This window comes from Tursiops truncatus, chromosome 20 (genome assembly GCF_011762595.2).
Source record: "Tursiops truncatus isolate mTurTru1 chromosome 20, mTurTru1.mat.Y, whole genome shotgun sequence".
Taxonomy (NCBI): domain Eukaryota; kingdom Metazoa; phylum Chordata; class Mammalia; order Artiodactyla; family Delphinidae; genus Tursiops; species Tursiops truncatus.
The window spans coordinates 36,449,945-36,471,020 of NC_047053.1; the positions used below are offsets into that span (position 1 = coordinate 36,449,945).

At 36.6% G+C, this 21,076-nt stretch overlaps 1 protein-coding gene across 5 annotated transcripts in view; it reads right to left on the reverse strand.

Moving 5' to 3' along the window:
• NPEPPS (aminopeptidase puromycin sensitive) overlaps positions 1–21,076 on the reverse strand; it is a 97,321-nt gene that overhangs the window by 34,665 nt on the left and 41,580 nt on the right. For all 5 annotated transcript variants that reach the window (XR_004524014.2, XR_012328652.1, XM_033848308.2 and 2 more), the window contains one exon: positions 6,655–6,732. Coding sequence is in view for 3 of the 5 variants with exons in the window: in XM_033848308.2 (XP_033704199.1) it covers positions 6,655–6,732 (78 nt within the window). In the remaining 2 variants the exon portion in view is untranslated. The remainder of the gene's footprint in view (positions 1–6,654; positions 6,733–21,076) is intronic.

The following is a 21,076-nucleotide window of genomic DNA, read 5'->3' on the forward strand; positions in this document are numbered from 1 at the left end:
AAGTAATTAGCCACTTATATTAAAACTTTTATATCCTAATGTTTCAAACTGTCATTTTGGAATGCTGTAGAGCAATGACACTGACATTGTTCAAAATGTTCTTACTCTCTCTCTGACATATCCTTTTGGATGTTCTCAAAGTCATGTCTTCACCTTCCAAAACTGAACTTGCTTTTTGGAAAGGTCCAAGTCATGAAGAGTTCAAGTCTACAGAATATGTGAATGACAAATTGCAATCTATTTCTAGACAAAACACTAATTGTGTCTATGAAATAATTAAACTGATTTTCTTATGTGCCTCAAACTGGCTCTGAAAATAATTTCAAGTGAAAATTTCAGAACTTTGCAGCAAAGTCACCACTAAAGAAAGTGCCACATTCTTAAATTAATCGTGCTGGGAACATAAAACAAAACAACTCAGTTGAAGGTCCAATGAATAGACATTTGTGATAGTTTTTTTTTAAAACCAGACATTCTGTCTGAAAGGGTCAATAAATGCTTTTTTCTTTATATTTATTTATTTTATTTATTATTTATTTTGGCTGTGCCAGGTCTTAGTTGCGGCATGCAAACTCTCAGTTGCAGCATGCTTGTGGGATCTAGTTCCCCGGCCAGGAATCAAACCCAGACCCCCTGCATTGGGAGCACAGAGTCTTACCCACTGGACCACCAAGGAAGTCCCAATACTTTTTACTTTTAAAGAGAATGATAGATTACTGGGACAGGAAATAAGAATACAGTAAAAGAATCTGAAAGAATTCTAAATGATTGATACTGAAGAGTTTAGCTATAAATAATAAAAAATTTCTCTCTATTTTCATTAGGAATTCACTGATTTTTTTTTTAATTTTTATTTATTTTCTTTATTTTTTTGGCTACATCAGGTCTTCGCTGTGGCGCTCGGGCTTCTCTCCAGTTGCTGCATGTGGGCTTCTCTCTAGTTGTGGTGCGCAGGCTCCAGAGCATGTGGGCTCTGTAGTTTGTGGCATACAGGCTCTCTCATTGAGATGCGCGGGCTCAGTAGTTGTGATGAGCAGGCCTAGTTGCCCCACGGCATGTGGGATCTTAGTTCCCTGACCAGGGATCGAACCTGCGAACCCTGCATTGGAAGGCAGATTCTTTACCACTGGACCACCGGGGAAGTCCCTCACTGATTTTTTTTTTTTAAAAAGCAGATGTGTTCACATTAATAAAGTTTACAAGGAATATCTATTAGATTACAAAAACCCCTTTAAAGATAACTATTTGATGGAACTTTATGTTACAATTCCATAAATGGAATTGGCCAGTCTGTTTTCCCTAAGTCAGCTGTTAAGATGTCTTTTATATAACTCATATTCCACAGTAAATCTACTTCTGACTTTTCTTATTTGGAATAAAAGTGGATTTAAAACTCAAAACTAAATAAGAAAGGCTGCTTACACTTTTAATTGGTTTTAAATCTCCAAGGTCATCATACTATATAGCAAGATACTGACAGTGACCACTTCCAAAAAGTGGCATACTAAACAAAATATAAATTATTGGGAATTCAAACAAAACACAAGTTTAAGTTTTTTTAATATATTAATATTTTAGTGTCACATTATACAATACTAATTACAAAGTATCTGCTATTGATATAGTAGAATTTTAGGGCAAGAACAGGAGGGAAAAGGACTTCACAATAAATTTCATTTATGAAATTTATACCATATTGACAAACCAATTGCCAGAAAGTCTGATTTTATACCTATTTTCACACATAATTGACACTGCTTCCTCAAATTAGATACCTTATTTGAATATCCAATGTATGCAATATTTATCTGCTTGGGGTACTAAGCCTCTTAAAATATACAATAAGCTCATTTATTAATTAAACAACTGAAAAATTGGGACCTCCTCCAAAAACCTTATTTGTTTATTAAAGCTTAGGAGAGTATAATAATTGTTGTAAAACCTGAGGTAATAAAATTACTAAAAACTAAATTATTAAAAATTTAATAAGCCTACCAAACACTATGAAATTTGAGACAGATTACTTTATATAAAGAGAAAATAAAGGTCTCTGCCTTTCTGTCACCATTTCTTATGATCCTGTTTTCCACTCTTCAAAATGTTAACATCTTCTAGTGTTTCTCCAAATGAACGTCACTCTACAGGATCCTTAACCACCGATTCTGAGGCTGTTAGGCCTTACAATGATCATGGTAAGTTAACCATTATTCTAGAATGGTGCTAATTTCAGAAAAGAAGATATTTTACTTAGCTATATAATATTCGGCATGACTGTTAAGTTTGAAGAGGCTAAACACAAAGGTTACTAATATCCTCCTGATATATGTTCAATATTTACTCCATTACCAGAAGAGAGACCACTTAAAATTTGAAAAAATAAGGACTTTATTCTTAAAGCAAAGAATGACTGGGTAACTTTGACCCAGAGAATCTTGGGAAAATGTGAAAGGCAGTGATTTTTGAACAGATATTTATAGATATTCAATAATTTAATATAGTCACATCTGCAAATAATTTTTTAATTCTAATATTCATATCAATTACTTATGTGTATTGTTATATTAGCTAAAAATCTCCAAAACTCTGTCAAATGATAGTATACTAATGGTCATAACCTTCACTGACTTGTTCCTGCTTTTATTAGAATTGACTTAACTTACCATGTCTACTGTAAACAGTCCTTATCAAGAATGATGCAGCTCTTATATACTGATAATAAATGAACTCATATATATAAGGGGAAAAGAAGGGTACAGAATATGTATGACATGCTAACTTCTGTGTTCTTAAGTGGTACATACATAAATGCTTATAAAAGCACGGAACAGTTTTGAAAGGATACATAGGAAACTGATCACTTCTGAGAAGTGGAGCTGAGAGAGGAAGACAGGACAGAATGACAAATTATCACTATATATCATTTGAATTTCAAACCATGCCCATGTATTATATTTTTTAATATTTAATTTAAAAAATAAAAAGAGCATAATGTGGTGGTTAGAAGTGCAAAGTTTTTAGTTAAACTGCTGGTGTTCAAATTCAGACTCCGCCTGAGTTTATTTAACTTAAATAACTTGCCCAAGGTCAATAGCTAGTAAGTCATTTTTATTTCATTAATTTCTGCTCTTAAATCTTTATCTCTTCTACTTTCTTCAAGCTATCTATTCTTTTTGTCTAATTTTGATGTTGATGCTTACTTAGCTAATTAATTTTCAGTCTTCCTTCTTAGCTAAATATACTCTCTGAGAATGTTTTACCTGCATCCCACATGTTTTGTAAGTAGTAATTTCATTATTCAGTTCTAAATATTTTCTAATTTCCCTAACAAATATTCTTTGACTCATTAATTTTCAGAGGTATCATTTTTCCAAAGAAGGAATTTTTTTGTTTCTCTTTTGCAACTAACTTTTTTATCTTTTCACAGTGTGAACATAGAATATAGTCTGTAATGATACAGATTTTAAATTTTTTTTAAAGTTCATGTTACTTCTATCAAAATAATATTTCATAGTTTAAAACCTCATATAGTTCTACAGGCTTACATATGTAAGCTGCAGGCACCTGCCCAATGCCACTTACTCCCTACACTTGCCTCAGTAGCAACTCTGTGATTTCTAAATACCTTGCTTATTTAGCTATTTTTTCATTTTACAATTTTACACACTCTTTTCTTCTTACTATAAAAAGTGAAGCGGGGCTTCCCTGGTGGCGCAGTGGCTACAAATCCGCCTGCCAATGCAAGGGACACGGGTTCGAGCCCTGGTCCGGGAGGATCCCACATGCTGCAGAGCAACTAAGTCCGTGCACCACAACTACTGAGCCTGAACTCTAGAGCCCACGAGCCACAACTACTGAAGCCCACACATCTAGAGCCCATGCTCCGCAACAAGGGAAGCCACCGCAATGAGAAGCCCGCACACCGCAACGAAGGGTAGTCCTCGAAAAAAAAAAAAAAAAAAAAAGAGTAGCCCTTGCTCGCCGCCCCTAGAGAAAGCCTGCGTGCAGCAACGAAGACCCAACACAGCCAAAAATAAAATAAATAATAAAAATAAATACATTAAAAAAAAAAACAGTAAAAAGTGAAGTGTAGCTAAACTACTTCTCCACTCCTACATCTTTTACAAAGAATTAAATTTTCTGTAACCTTCCAAATCTGAAAATATTTTATTCTCTTTAACTTCACAGTTGGGCTAAGCACAGAATTCTAGATTGAAAATCAGATTCACTCATAATTTTGAAGGAACGGCCATACTAGAGTCTAGTTTCCACTGTTCCTGATGGTAAAATCTACTGCTATTCTGATTCCTGAAATTTGAAGGCAATCTGTCAGTCTTCCTTCCTTCCTCCCAAGTCCCTCACCTCGGGTAGAAACTCTTTGAGAGTCTCACTTTACCCCTGAAAGTTCTAAAATTTCCTCTGATGTGAGACTTTTTACATTTGAGTCAGTCCCTCTCAGTAGTGTATTTTTTTCAAACCTAAGGCTCATGCCCCATCCGTTCAGAGAAATGTTCATGTTTTGTGTCTTTCATCATTTCCCCTTACCATCTTCTCTGTCCTCTCTTTCACTAGATGGACATCCAGTCCTGCTAGATTGGTCTTCCAATTTTCCTAATTGGAAGATGCCTCTATTTCATCTTCTGCAACTTATTTTGGTTTTTTACTTCTAATGTATTATAATTTCCAAAAGTTTTCTTACTCTATTCCATACTGTCCTTATTTAATGAATGTAATATTAATAATACTTCTAAGGATATTAATCTGTTTGGGTTTTTTGAGGCTTTCTTTTCATTTGTCTTTGTTTCTTCCAAGTTCCTATATTTCTATTATACTTATTGTTTTGCTTTTTGCTTTATGTTTCATATTAGAAGTTTTATCAAATGTCTGGTAATTGTTGTGACTTTGCGCTTGGCCATGCTATTTGCTTTGGCCAATGAAATGTGAATGGACATCACCATCCACGCAGAAGCTTTAAATGTGTCTTTGTGGTTTGGCTCTGTCCCCATCTCTGAGCTTCTGCCTTCTGCCATGTAAGAGAAGAGCATGCTGCAGATAGTAGCTACTCACTACAGAGCCTAGAATGAGCAGACTTGTGAGCTTAGTGGTGCTCAGTAAAGTTGGCAATATGGCTGCAGATGATCAGCAGTCCTCAGGGCCATGTGTAAACAAGAAATATTTGTTGCAAGCCACTGACATTTGTGATCCCATCTGTGGGTTAAAAGGTACATACACACTTATGGAATATTTCTAGAAAGAAATAGAATATTTCTGGAAGGATTAGTAGACAATGGAAGTAGAAGGGGTCAGAGAGAGGGAATCTCAATTTTCAGGTTATATTCTTCAGTATCTTTTAATACATGTTCATGGCAAGCATTTGTTTTTATAATAATTTCACACAAAAATAATCTTAGTTAGAAAAAGACAAAATGAAAGGTCTTTAAGAGTATCAAAATAAAAGACAAAATTTCTCCAATTTAAAATTTTTCTTAAAATACTTTTATATTAAGGGAATATATTCTCAATATAGAAATTATGGAAACCAGAGAAAGGTATGAATAAGAAGAAAAATCGTCAATTATGTCAACAACCAGACATATAATTTCATTTGTACCATTTTAGAGATCTGATTCATCACCTTGTATATGTAATTTTGTATTCTGCTTTTCAATTTTACATTATAATAAGTACTTTAGAGTGTTAAGAATTCACAAACCTTACTTTTAATTGCTATATATATTCCACCATACATGTATGTCATAATTAGCTTAATTATTCCCTTAGTGTTGGACAAATGTATTAATTCTAATTTTTTACTACCTTAGGTAACGTCTCAATAGACATTTCTAGGCATAAAGTGTCTCCTGTATTTATGATTTTTCTTTAGGATATATTCCTATTACCAGAATTGCTGGGTCAAAGACATGAACATGTTTAGGCTCTTAATACATACTGCCAGTCCGCTTTCCAAATAAATTACATGGATTTACATTCTTACCAGTAATATGAGGCAGTCACATCATTGAGAATCGTTTTTTTACTTCAGCTTATATGACAGGCAAAAACTGACATATCAGTAGCTGTTGTTTTAATATTGCTCATTACTAGGAGGGCAAATATCTTTTCACATGTTTATTATTTATTTGCATTTTCTTGCATACAAATTATCTGTGGCTTTTCATTTGCTCACTACTCGAAGTCTTAGTGCTTTACCAATTGATTTGTATATGATTTCTTCCATTATATTAAGCTCAGAACATCTAGTTTCTTTGTGCTTTTATATAGAACATATAGTAACATACCAACGAATCTTTTCATCCATGCCCTCACTAGCATAATAGCTCCCTAATCTCTGGTTGTATCTCAGAATCATCTGTGGGACATTCATCTCAGAGATTTGGATTCAATTAGTAGAAGATGGAGCTAGGTAGATATATTTTTTAAAAACCGAAAAGGTGAAAACAATGCATTATGTTCTATGTTTTTTTATTTTTTCTGGTGGCCCAAAAGTTGAAGTGCACCTGACTCTGTCTAAAGCTCTGTCTTAATACTTAATCTCCTTAAAACAATGAGTTAAAAAAAAAAAGGGCATATGATAAATTTTTCTGGAAGAAGATGTCACTATTCATAACAGGATTTTACAAAAGCCATTTCTCCTACCTGGTTGGAGAGTACTAGGAAAAGACAAGGTGACTTTTTCATCTTCATTCTGATAGTTAAATCCTGTAGCATGTATTTCTGGAATGGAAAAAAAAAATTACTTCACAAATCTGACTGGACTGATAAGATCAAATCCAGATGGCAGCAAGTAACATTTTCAAGAGCAAAATCTCTACTAAAACTAAATATTCTTAATTTAATAAATTAAGTTTCTATTAACAAGAGTATCATTTCAAAGTAACCTATTTTAGGCTATGTAACCTAAGTTAAATATGCTCCTTAGAAACAATTACACATCCTATATTAATTCACAAAACTTTTATGATATAAGGGAAATAGGGCTGCTATAAATATGAAAAGGTTTTCTACCAGATTCCCAGACACGCTTCATTCTCATCTTTGTGTGACTATGATACTGCTTTATACGTTGCAGTCTTACTCATGAACATTTGAAATACTGAGCAGATTGCTAAGATTTCAGTGTTAAAGATACATCAGTAAAAGTTCTGTCCCCCACCCAAACATAGGTAACAATTCCAACAAGATATAAATCATATTTCCAGTGAAATTCTTTGTTACATTTTACAGAAATAAGGAAGGTGAAAACAGGTGTGTGGATTAAATTTAGACTTTGATTTATTCCCTACCAGGAGTGAGAAGAGTCTGCTTATTTAACTGATACTTCAGAATGCTTAGTTGACACTTTAGGAAAAGAGCTAAGTAGATCAACTCCCAACCACATCATATCCCCATTCCGAAAGAAAAACTGCCCAAAGAGGCAGCCTTAATAAGCACTTGAAAAGATGTTCAACATCTTTAACCATCAGGGAAATGCAAATCAAAACCACAATGGGAAAAAAAAAAAAAAACCCCACAATGAGATACCACTTAACACCTACTAGGATGACTATAACCAAAAAGATAGACAATAATAAGGTTTAAGGGAGGATGTAGAGAATTTGGAACCCTCATACATTGCTGATAGGAATGTAAAAATGTTTCCAAATGCTATGGGATGGACTTCCCTGGTGGCACAGTAGTTAAGAATCCACCTGTCAATGCAGGGGACACGGGGTTTGATCCCTGGTCCGGGAAGATCCCATGTGCCACGGAGCAACTAAGCCCGTGAGCCACAACTACGGAGCCCGCGGGCCTAGAGCCCGTGGTGCTCCACAACAAGAGAAGCCACAGCAAGGAGAAGTCCGCACACTGCAATGAAGAGTAGTCCCCACTCGCTGCAACTAGAGAAAGCCCAAGTGCAGCGACAAAGACCCTGTGCAGCCAAAAAAACAAACAAAAACAAATGCTATGGGAAACAGTCTGGCAGTTCCTCAAAAGATTAAATACAGAGTTACCATATAACCCAGAAATCCCACTCTTAGGTATATATCCAAGAGAAATGAATACATATGTCCATACAAAAATTTATACACAAATGAGATCTTAGTAGCCAAAAAGTAGGAACAACCCAAATGTCCAACAATTGATGGACAGAAAAAACGTGATATACAATGGAATATTATGCTACAACAAAAAGAAACGAAGCGCTGATATATGCTACAAAATGGATATGCCTTGAAAATATTATGCTGAGTGAAAGAAACCAGACACAAAAGGCCACATGTTTATATGAAATGTCCAGATTAGGCAAATCCATAGAGACAGAAAGTAGACTAGCTGTTGCCTAGGGCTGGAAGGTCATGCAGAAATGGGAAGTGACTGCTCATGGGTACTTTCTTTTTGCGATGATGAAAATGTTCTAAGGGACTACCCTGGTGGTCCAGTGGTTGAGAATCCACCTTCCAATGCAGGGACGCAGGTTCAATCCCTGGTCGGGAACTAAGATCCCACATGCCGCGGGGCAACTAAGCCCGCGCACTGAAACCGCTGAGCCAGTGCACCTCAACTAGAGAGCCTGCATGCCGCAAAATACAGAGTCCACGCACCACAACTACAGAGCACATGCACTCTGGAGCCTGCACACCACAGCTAGAGAGAAGCCCCCGTGCCACAACTAGAGAGAAGCTCGCATGCCGCAACGAAGAGCCCACATGCCGCAATTAAGACCCGACGCAGCCAAATAAATAAATAAATTTTTTTTTAAAAAAAGGGGAAGAAAATGCTCTAATTGATTCTGACGATGATTGCACAACTCTATGAATATATTAAAAACCACTGAATTGAACTGTATGGTGTGTGAATTATATCTCAATAAGCTATTATTAAAAGAGAGGTAGCCTTACCAGCCACAGGCTTAAGTTTGATATGGGTAACAGTGATTCAAATTTAGTAACATTCTATGAACCAGGCAAGATGCCCACAATTCACTTTTTTTTTCAAATGAGTCAGCCAAAGATTAAATGTCCAATGTTTCTTTTTTTTTTAAATATTTATTTATTTATTTAGGTTGCGCTGGGTCTTAGTTGCGGCATGCAGGATCTTTTAGTTAAGGCGTGCGGAATCTTAGTTGCCGCGTACGGAATTCTTAGTTGCGGCATGCAGATTCTTAGTTGTGGCATGTGGACTTCTTAGTTGCAGCATGCAAACTTTTAGTTGCAGCATGCAGACTCTTAGTTGTGGCATGCATGCGGGATCTAGTTCCCTGACCAGGGATCAAACCCGGGGCCCCTGCACTGAGAGCATGGAGTCTTACCCACTGGACCACAAGGGAAATCCCTCCAATGTTTCTAATACGATGGTTCAAACATGTCTTTATAAAGCCAAAATCTTTACAAAACCAATAAGAAACTATAATTTCAGTTTTTAAAAGAACTTTAATCAATTATTCCTCATTTTACAGATGAAGAAAATGAGGCATATAAAGTTAATGATTCACCTAAGGTCACAGAGTTGGACTAGAACTCAGTTCTCTTCCTATTCCTGTTGCCAAAATTCTTTCTGCTATCATAAGCTAGCTCCTAAATTTGAACAGAAACTCAAGACTTGGTATATATATACAATATTAATGAAATCTCTACTGAAACAATGACTTTTGCTGGCAAAAATCTGAGATTTGCTCTAACTTGATTCCCAAGAATAGAATCTTACTTTGCCTATAGGGAAGCTAAGAAGCACTTCAAGGCTTAAGAATGTACCTTTCTAACTAATATATGAAGTAGGATTATGATACCTCTGAGGTACTATGATCAAAGACCATCTCCATAAAAGTTTACTAAAGCTAACTTGTTTTTATAGATGCACAAAAAAGCTTCAAAATGGTAAGAAATGAAGCTAGAAAAACAAAAGAATAGCAGTTTTTAAATTGAAATAAGCAAGCACTGTCTATTGTTAGGTTACATTCTACAAAATATGCTTCCAAATGTACATATCAACTATACATGTGTACCAAAAAAGGAGTAAAATTCTCTTAGTAAAAAGGGAGTAGCCATATATTTGAATTCTTTAAATGTCTACTGTATTATGGGATACTCTTCCAATTACTTTATATTGGACAACATACTACTTGGCAAATGTACATTAGAGTTTGAAATAACCTCAGTCAGTTGTAGTTTTGTATATTTTGCATATGACACCACCATTTATCCAGTGGCTCAAGTCAAAAATACGAAATGATCCTAACTGCCTCCCTTCCATGTCTGTCTGTCTCTTATATCATACATCCAACAAGCAAATTCAACACCCTTAATCCCAGACTTTTCAGTGTCTCCACCACTACAGCCCAGTCCAGAGTACCATTATTTTCTCTCCTCGACCACTACAATAGCCTCTTAACATTGCTGACCAGGGGATTTTTGCAGAAACTGTGGCCGGCAATTTGTTACATAAGGGAATATTGAAACACCCAAGTTTGAGTAAATACCAACAACTTTTTTTGCACGTAATGTACTTATTTGAAACTTTGTACATGTCTTACTAAAGCATTCTAATATTTTGTTAGAGTGTGATATGCAGTACAGCAGGCACCTCTGTGCAGGGGAACAGAACATCTGTCACAAATATACCGTGTTTCACTACGCTTTCCCCTAAGAGCACACTACGCTTTCTGGCAGCATTTTTTTTTTAGTCCTGTGTATATTATTTCCTCTAGCATATATTCTTTTATTTTACCTGAGAGTCGACAAGGTGGATCTTTGTGAAACACCACAAGAAGGACCAGGTTCGGGACTACCACTACACTTACCAGAATGTCCAGTTACCCATTCTCTAGCTACTGCTAAGAAAAATTGCTTGTAAGTCATTTTATTCTATGCATTAAGGTTACAGTAAAATTTTAAATGCACTGAATAAACCTCAATTACTCAAATAGAAACTTACTTTCTTATACCATTTTCAAGTTTTCTGGAAGATACTGAAGTTTGCCAGATATTGATCAGACTGATCAACTCCTTTCATATATTTATTATACTCTAATACAGGGGTCCCCAACCCCCAGGCCACGGACCGGTAGTGGTCCGTGGCCTGTCAGGAACTGGGCCGCAGAGCAGTTAGGTGAGCGGCAGGAGAGCAAGCAAAGCTTCATCTGCCGCTCCCCATCGCTCGCATTACCACCTAAACCATCCCCCCGCCATCCGTGGAAAAACTGTCTTCCACAAAACCAGTCCCTGGTGCTAAAAAGGTTGGGGACAGCTGCTCTAGTATGTAAGTGGGCTTAGTTATCTGATGGCCAGTCCTGTCTTCCTTCCTGTAGATGTTATGGATCCATGCTATGGAGAGGCTATGGATGCGTCATGAATAGTTGTCACCATGGGGACCAGTCTCTGTCTTTCCATATAAGAAGAGTCACTTCTCCCTTCCGTAAGAATGTCATTTCTCCCCTCTGCAGATATTTAGATTTCTCCTTTAATTGGTTTGGTAGATCACGATTCTCTCTTATAGTCCCACAAACTCTGGTTTTATTTTCAACAATATTTCAGATGTGGACACACTGTTGTAATAACCGTCTTGGTAAATATGGTGCCACGAACCAAGATAACGTTGTAGGACCGATAATATTGTTTCTTATAGTTTCTTTCCTTCATCCATGTAAATCTCAAGGTTGCACATATATCCAGTTTCACTTTCACCAACCATCCTGACCAAAATTCTGTATTTTGTAAGTTTTCTGGGGTTACAGGTTTTGAATCTGAGTCATCCTCTCTACTTTATCACTGCCTCCACAAGTGACAGCTCTTGTCTGGTTATATAGATTGATTGAAATTTTGGTAGAGGGATTTCCTTGGTGGTCCACTGAGTAAGACTCTATGCTCCAAATCCAGGGGGCCCAGGTTCAATCCCTGGTTGGGGAACTAAATCCCACATGCATGCTGCAACCGAGAGTTTGCATGCCGCAACTAAGACCCGGCGCAGCCCACATAAATAGATAATAGATAAATAAATAAATAAATAGATAAATATTTTTAAAACTTATTAAACATTTTTGGTAGAAAATAAACCAAAAGAGGTTTAACTTTTGAAATTCTGTCTGTAGGAAGTGGAGTTCCTGAGTTATCATTAAAGTGAAGAAATGTCATTATTTGTTGGAACCTTCTTCTCGTCATAATCTTTGGAAAGATAGGTGTTTCAAGTAAGGTATCAGTCGACCAATGTTCCTTCCAGTGTGACTTTCTTATTTGTCCCATCAAAGTTATTAATCCAAGAAACTTCTTCATGTCACTATTGGTTACATCAGAACATTTTAAAGCCTCATCATACTTTTTATATGATTTTTCATTCTGCTGATGATACAAGTTTGTTTGAGACGTGACCAACTCAAAAAAGTCGTTACCAAAAATTATTTCACTAACATTTTGCGGGTTATTACATTCAATAGTTAAACCTGGGCTTTCCTGGTGGCGCAGTGGTTAAGAATCCGTATGCCAATGCAGGGGACACGAGTTCAAGCCCTGGTCCGGGAAGATCCCACATGCCGCAGAGCAACTAAGCCCGTGTGCCACAACTACTGAGCCTGCGCTCTAGAGCTCGTGTAACTACTGAGCCCACATGCCACAACTACTGAAGACTGCACGCCTATAGCCCATGCTCCGCAACAAGAGAAGCCACTGCAATGAGAAGCCCGCACACAGCAATGAACAGTAGCCCCTGCTCGCTGCAACCAGAGAAAGCCTGCACACAGCAACAAAGACCCAACGCAGCCCAAAATATAAATAAATAAGTAAATTTATTTATTTAAAAAAAAAGTTACACCTGACACACCTGTAAAGTCTTCTAATTTTTGTGAAATGTTGTCTTCAACCCACTCTTCTGCCGAAGAAAAGGATCATTCTCCAGCATCATGGGTTTCATTTTCACTTTCCATATCAGAATCAATCACTGAGGTGTTTTGTCTTTTTGTTGGTCTAATATTCACATTCGTCTGAATCAGAACTATGTTCTGAAGAACTATCATCTTCTGAAACACTAGTATATACGTTGCTCAGACAATCAGTGAAAGTATCTGGATAAAATTCACTGAAATATTCTTCACTCAAAATTTCACAATGCATCATTTTTGAAAACTTTATGGTAATAAACTTGCATTTATAATATACACAAGGTGGAACAAAAACCTAATGGAGCAAAATGTGAATGATAACGACAATCATAAGTTGTATAATGAACCCTTGATCAATTTTAAGCTCTAACAATGTCTCACGGTGATGTTAATTGTATCGGCTAACAAAAGACGTATTAATATGTCCCCGGTCAATAAATTGTTAACTGGTCTGTTTCCACTTTTGCTGCCTTATAATCTTGTCTTCACACAGCAGCTAGAGTAATCAGTGAGATCTAAGCCTCTAACAGAGTCCAAATATTCAGAATGAAAAGCTAAGTCTGCTTAAGATGGGCAATTATTTCTTGGAGAGGACCAAAAAAAGCACTCACCATAAAATTAAAAAATTGATAGATCAAATTTCGTTAATATCATACTGTACGGCACAGGGAACTATATTCAATATCCTGTGATAAACCATAATGGAAAAGAATATATATATGTAAAAAAAATTTTTTTAACTTGTAATTATCAAAAGACACTATTAAGAAAATGCACAGGCAAACCACAGACCAGGAGAAAATATTTTACTTTGTATATATGACAAAACACTTGTATCCAGAATACACATAAAAACTTCTACAACTCAGTAAAAAGACAGACAACCCCAGGGCTTCCCTGGTGGCGCAGTGGTTGAGAGTCCGCCTGCCAATGCAGGGGACACGGGTTCGTGCCCCGGTCCGGGAAGATCCCACATGCCGCGGAGCGGCTGGGCCCGTGAGCCATGGCCTTTGAGCCTGCATGTCTGGAGCCTGTGCTCCGCAATGGGAGAGGCCAAACACGGGCAGAATCTTCCACATTGGTCTTACCAATACAATGTCTTTCTAGATATGCTTCCTCTGGCAAGGGAAACAAAAGCAAAAATAAACAAATGGGATTACATCAAACTAAAAGGCTTCTGCACAGCAAAGGAAACCATCAATAAAACAAAAAGACAACCTACCAAATGGGAGAAGATATTTGCAAATGATGTATTTGAAAAGGGGTTAATCTCCAAAATATATAAACAACACATACAACCAACAACAAAAAAAACCCTGATTTTAAAATGGACAGAGGAGCTAAATAGACACTTTTTCCAAAGAAGACATATAAATGGCCAACAGGCACATGAAAAGATGTTTAACATCACTAATTTTTAGGGAAATGCAAATCAAAACCACAATGAGATATCCCCTCATGCCTGTTAGACTGGCTATTATCAAAAAGACAAGAAATAACAAGTGTTGGCAAGGATCTGGGGAAAAGGGAACTCTCATAAACTGTTGGTGGGAACGTGAACTGGTGTAGCCACTATGGAAGACAGTATGGAGATTCCTCAAAAATTTAAGAATAGAATTACCGGGACTTCCCCCTGGTGGCGCAGTGGTTTAAGAATCCGTCTGCCAATGCAGGGGACACGGGTTTGAGCCCCGGTCTGGGAAGATCCCACCTGCCGCAGAGCAACTGAGCCTGTGTGCCACAACTACTGAGCCCGAGTACCACAACTACTGAGCTCTGCAACAAGAGAAGCCACTGCAATGAGAAGCCCACGCACCGCAACACAGAGTAGCCCCCACTCACCACAACTAGAGAAAGCCCGTGTGCAGCAGTGAAGACCCAACACAGCCATAAATAAATGAATGAATGAATGAATGAATGAATGGATAGAATTACCATACGATCCAGCTATCCCACTTCTGGGTATTTATCCAAAGAATAAGAAAACACTAATTCAAAAAGATATATGCACCCCTATGTTCATCACAACCTCATTTACAATAGCCAAGATATGGAAACAACCTAAGCACCCATCAACAGATAAATGGATAAAGATGTGGGATATATACACAATGGAATATTACTCGGCCATAAAAAGATGAACTCTTGCCATCTGCCACAACACGGATGAACCTTGAGGTTATTATGCTAAGTAAAATAAGTCAGATAGAGAAAGACAAATACCGTATGATATTACTGATATGTGGAATATAAAACAAAATTAATTTTAAAAAAGCAAAATAAATGAACAAACTAAATCAAACAAAAACAAACATGCAGATACAGAGAACACAGTAGTGGTTACTGGGGGTGGAGGGTGCCCAGGAGAGGGCAAAATGGGTAAAGGAGATCAACTGTATAGTGATGAACAGAAATGAAATTTTTGGTGGTGAGCACACTGTATGGTATACAGAAGTAGAAATATAATGTTGTACACATGAAACATAACAAAATGTCATTGAAGATATGGAGCAATGACTAGAACTCATATTTTGCTGCTAGTGCCTCACTGTTGTTCCTCAAAGATTGTAAGCATTCTCCAACCTCAGAGTTTCTGCAACTTCATGGAAAATTCTTTATCCAGTTACCTACACATTTTGTGTCATTCAGGTCTCTGCTCAAATCACTTCTTTAGAAATCTGTTCTATCACCTTAAACAACAATCTTCACTCTATATCCTCTTATGTGATTTCTGAGTACTTATCACTACTTTACACCACATATTTGTTACTGTCTTTCTTTCCAGATTGAATATATGTATCTGGAATGTTGATTCTTGGTTTTGTCCACAATTCTACCTCCAATGCTAGAATGGTTTCTGGACCATAGTAGGTTTAGTAAATATTAGCAGCACAAATAGACCACTTTAAAAAGCAACAGACTAAGTGATTATATCATAGAGATCATCAATACCATCCATACAAAATACATTAATAAAAAAACCCTGGGACTTCCCTGGTGGTGCAGGGAATAAGTTGGCGCAGGTGGATAAGACTCCACGCTCCCAATGCTGGGGGCCTGGGTTTGATCCCTGGTCAGGGAACTAGATCCCAACATGCATGTCACAAGTAAGGAGACTGCCTGCCACAACTAAGAGCCAGTGCAACCAAATAAATAAATAAATATTAAAAAAAAAAACCTTTACTAATGTTATATGAATGGGGATTTATGGCTAGAGAGAAATTTTCCAATTAGAACATAATACAGTGATTCAAAAAGGGATCTATCTCAAATACCTTAGAAGATAATATTTGCTCTGGAACAATTAGATTGTTCAAAGTGTGGAAAGCCATTAATACTAAAATACATATGAAAAGTCTGAATAAATATACTTCATTGAAGTAGAGAAGAAAAGGTAATATTTCTAAATTAATGTTCATATTAATTTAATACTAATGTATCAATAACAGTTTATATTAACATATTTATAATTTAAAATGTATACATGTAAACTGAGCATTATAAGTAGACACTTTCCTACATCATGTATAAACAATAAAATTAAACTTAACCTTGATTAAAAAGCTTTTTAAAAAATATTTTAAATGGGAGAGTAGGAATCTTATAATCAGGCATATATGGTTATTCAACTCTCTGAGCCTTCATTGTCATACTTGTAAAATTAAAATCATTACCTACTCCTTAGTTATTTGAAGATTATATAATATACTCTATGCAAAGTGCTTAGCATAGTGTCTGGTTATGACAAATTACTTATCATGGAGTGCTACATTTCAGAAAAAAATTAAATGTAATTGGCATTTTCAAATCTATGGATATAAACATACCTATTTGGGAATAAGTATGCATGTGTTAAGTATGTATTTTAGTAATCAAATAAACAGAAGCAAAATTTGAATATAACCATAGCATGTATAAAACTGTAACAAGAAAAATCTTATACTCAAAACTACTAACAATATTCACTTTGACTATAAAAGGTTACTCATGACAATATATACCTACAAAGTTCATAACAAGATAGACCTATAAATTGGATTTTAAATGTCACTTTTTAAAAACCAATTAGGATATAATTTTGACTTAAGTAAAAAAAAATTTCAGAACACAGGATGCTATCATTTATGAGCACACACACATTACATATGTATATATAGAAATATAAACACACATATCCATATATTCTTAGATATCTGTAGATATACAGACACACACACATGAACGTATATACACATATATGTCTGTAAATGCATAGAACAATCTGAGGAAGGATACATACAAACCTGACAACTTTGTCTCCAGGCAGGAGAGCTGGAAGGCTGGAGAGGCCTTACTTAGCAGGCTTACTTAGTACTGCATATCTTTTGAACTTGGCATCATGTGTACATATTAACTATGAAAAAAAAATTAATTGTTTAAAAAAATCTTTTTAAAGATATTCCTTTTGAGATCCTGGTCAAACTTTTATAGGAAGCCCATTTATCAAAAAAATCTAATGAATATGTGTTCTCATTCTGGGTTTTCCAAGTGTGGCTTATTGACAAGGAGGCACTCTTGCCTAGGTCTTTAGGACTTTGGCCAACCATAATTCAAAAACCATATTCATCTTTAGAAAACACAAAAGGTGAAGTGGCTCATCTTCTTTGTACAATCAGCCAGTGCAAAACTCTCTAACTATAACCAAAAGAAGGCAGACACTCTTAATCACTGTACCACTTAGTCTCTGACAAAATCTGAGAACCTCTCTCACATGAGTTCTTCTAGAACAAAGAGTTTGTTCAATATTTGTGCAGGTATCCTAACTGGTCCAATACCTTTCCTTTAAATTACCCTGCTTACTTCCACAAAGAATACCAGGATCCTCAGGTCCCTTCGTGAATCTGCTTTACTTCATTGTAATTTCCCCCCTCTCAGCTGGCCTTTCCCACTTTGTCACTTACTATGTTAATTCTGGTTCTCTCTTCTGCCATAATAGGCCTCAAGAGGGATACAATGCCTTTTATTTAGTAAACACCTACACCGCTATAAGGGAACCTACTGTTGCCCTTAAAGCCAATTTGTGTTATCAATGAATAACACAATGAGTAATTATGAGGTAACTCCTGCTCTCCTTATTAAAAAAAATCTAGGTCAGGGACTTCCCTGGTGGTGCAGTGGTTAAGAATCCGCCTGCCAACGCAGGGGACACGGGTTCGAGCCCTGGTCTGGTAAGATCCCAAATGCCACGGAGCAACTAAGCCTGTGTGCCACAACTACTGAGCCTGTGTTCTAGAGCCCACGTGCTGCCCGCGCACCTAGAGCCCGTGCTCTGCAACAAGAGAAGCTACCACAATGAGAAGCCCACACACCGCAACGAAGTGTAGCCCCTACTCGACGCAACTAGAGAAAGCCCGAGTGTAGCAACGAAGACCCAACACAGCCAAAAATAAATAAAAACAAACAAAAACAAGGTAACTTGTAAAAAAAACAAAAGAGGCACCGTTAAGAAAGTGAAGATGCAGAAGATATTTGTAACACACAAGGGGCAGAGAACTTATATCCAGAACATGAAAAGAATTCCTTTAAATTCTAAGAAAAAGACACAGAACCCAGTAGAAAAATGGACAAAAAACTTTTAACAGATACATCACAATAGAGGAAATAAATATGTCCAATATACATATAAAAGGTAACCAACCTCATTAAAATCAGGAAATAAAAATTAAAACCTCCATCAGATACCCACCAAGTTAGCTAACAGCAAGAAGTCTGAAAATATCAAGTGTTAATGAGGACAAGAAAAGATGGTACCCACTCCTGGAAGTAGTGTAACTGCTATAACCTAAAGATATGCATACCCTATAACCTAGCAAGACCACTCCTAGGCATATATTTTATGGAAAAGTGTGCTTATGTGCACCAGCCTGAACATTAAGTACATAGCAGCACTGTGCACAGTAGCCCCAAACTGAAACAATCCAGATGTTCATCAATGTCCACCACTGGGAGAATGGATAAATACATTCAGTATATTCCTATAATGGAATACAGGGCACTGCAGCTACACAAAATGACATGGATAAATCTTTAAAACGTAATACTGAGTGAAAGCAACCACACAGTATTTACTGTGATTCCATTTATATAAAATACAAAAAAAAAAGGGTAAATTAAGCTACATTGCTCAGGGATGCACACTTACATCGTCACACTATAAAGCAAATTGAGAAAATTATTGAGGACTTCCCTGGTGGCGCAGCAGATAAGACTCTGCACTCCCAATGCAGGGGGTGCAGGCTTGATCCCTGGTCAGGGAACTAGATCCCACATGCATGCCGCAACTAAGGAGCCCTGTGCCACAACTAAGGAGCCCCCTGACGCAACTAAGGAGCCCACGTGCTGCAAGTAAGACCTGGAACAACCAAATAAATAAAAAATATTTTTAAAAAGAAAAAGAAAATTCCTACCTCAAAAGTCAAAGTAAGGTAGTCTCTTTGGGGAAGGAGAGGATGTGATCAGAAGGGGGCATATGAGGGCTTCCCTGGTGGCACAGTGGTTGAGAGTCCACCTGCCGATGCGGGGGACACGGGTTCGTGCCCCGGTCCGGGAGGATCCCGCGTGCCGCGGAGCGGCTGGGCCCGTGAGCCATGGCCACGGAGCCTACGCGTCCGGAGCCTGTGCTCCGCAGCGAGAGAGGCCACGGTGGTGGGAGGCCCGCGTACCGCAAAAAAAAAAAAAAAAAAAAAAAAAAGAAGGGGGCATGTGAGAGGTTCTTAGGGTTATAGTGCTAAGCTGTAAAACTGTTACATGCATTTTTCTGAGGTAATGATAATTTTCACAGTAAAAAGTTTATAATTTTTAAGGAGGGGGGTCATACTAAAAACAGATGGATACCATCTACCTTAACGCCAAAACATTTCTTATAGTGTTTTAAACACAACTAAACCAATTCAGTAAAACAGATTTAAAAGACGAATATAATTTACTCCATAGATGCTGAAAACAGAATAAAAGTTCAGTAGCCACTCTTGATAGAAACTCTTAATAAAATTGGTATAGATAAAAGTTCAATGCTTGCAAGTGATAAGACTATATGTCAGGAAAATCTAAAAGAGTCAACTGAGAAACTATTAGAAATAAAAAGAAAATTTAGTAAGGTAGCATGATACAAAATTAATATAGAGGGATCAAGAACCTCGTATATCTCATAACTAGGAGATATAATGGAAGATAAGACCCCATTCATAATAGCAACAAAAAGTATAAAACACCTAGGAATATATTTAATAAGAAATATGTAAAATCTTTACGAAGAAAATTTTAACACTACTTAAAGACACAGAAGACAAACAATGTAAAGGTAAATAATATTCTTAGTTGGGGATATATCTTAAATATTGTTAATTCTCTTAAGTTACATATCATATGATCCCAATAAAAATACCAACAGGATTTTTTTCATTTTATAATTATGCAATCTGACTCCAATGTCCATATGCAAAAATAAATAAGAGGAACTAAATGAATTCAGAAAAATAAAGTGTAACGAGAGGGCTTGCTCTACCAGACATTAGAACATATTACAAAGTTACAGTAACTATAATAAGTATGGAACTAAACTCGAATACAGAGCATATTCAAAGAGTAAGAAGAAGAATCAAATACATATATAATTTAGTATATGATAAAGGTGGCAACTGGATGTGGGGAAAAAGATGGATTATTCCATAAATGGTGTTGAAGCAAAAATCTAAGTTGCATTCATACCTTATACCTATTAGGAAAATTCCAGATGGAACAAAGATTTAAATAACAGGAACTACTAAAATAGTGATTTAAAAAAATAATCTCTGGCTGGCAAAAGCCTTTCTAAATATGTCTTAAGCACATGAAAAGATGCTCAACACCACTAATTATTAGAGAAATGCAAATCAAAACAACAATGAGATTATCACCTCATACCTATGTCAGAATGGCTATCACCAAAAGGTCTACAAATAATATATGTTGGCAAGGATGTGGAGAAAAGGGAGCTCTTGTACACTGTTGGTGGGAATGTAAATTGGTGCAGCCACTACGGGGAACAGTATGGAGGTTCCTCAAAAAACTAAAAATGGAACTACCATATGAGCCAGCAATTCCACTCCTGGGTATGAATACAGAAAAAACAATAACACTCATTCAAAAAGATACGTGCACCCCAATGTTCACAGTAGCACTATTTACAACAGC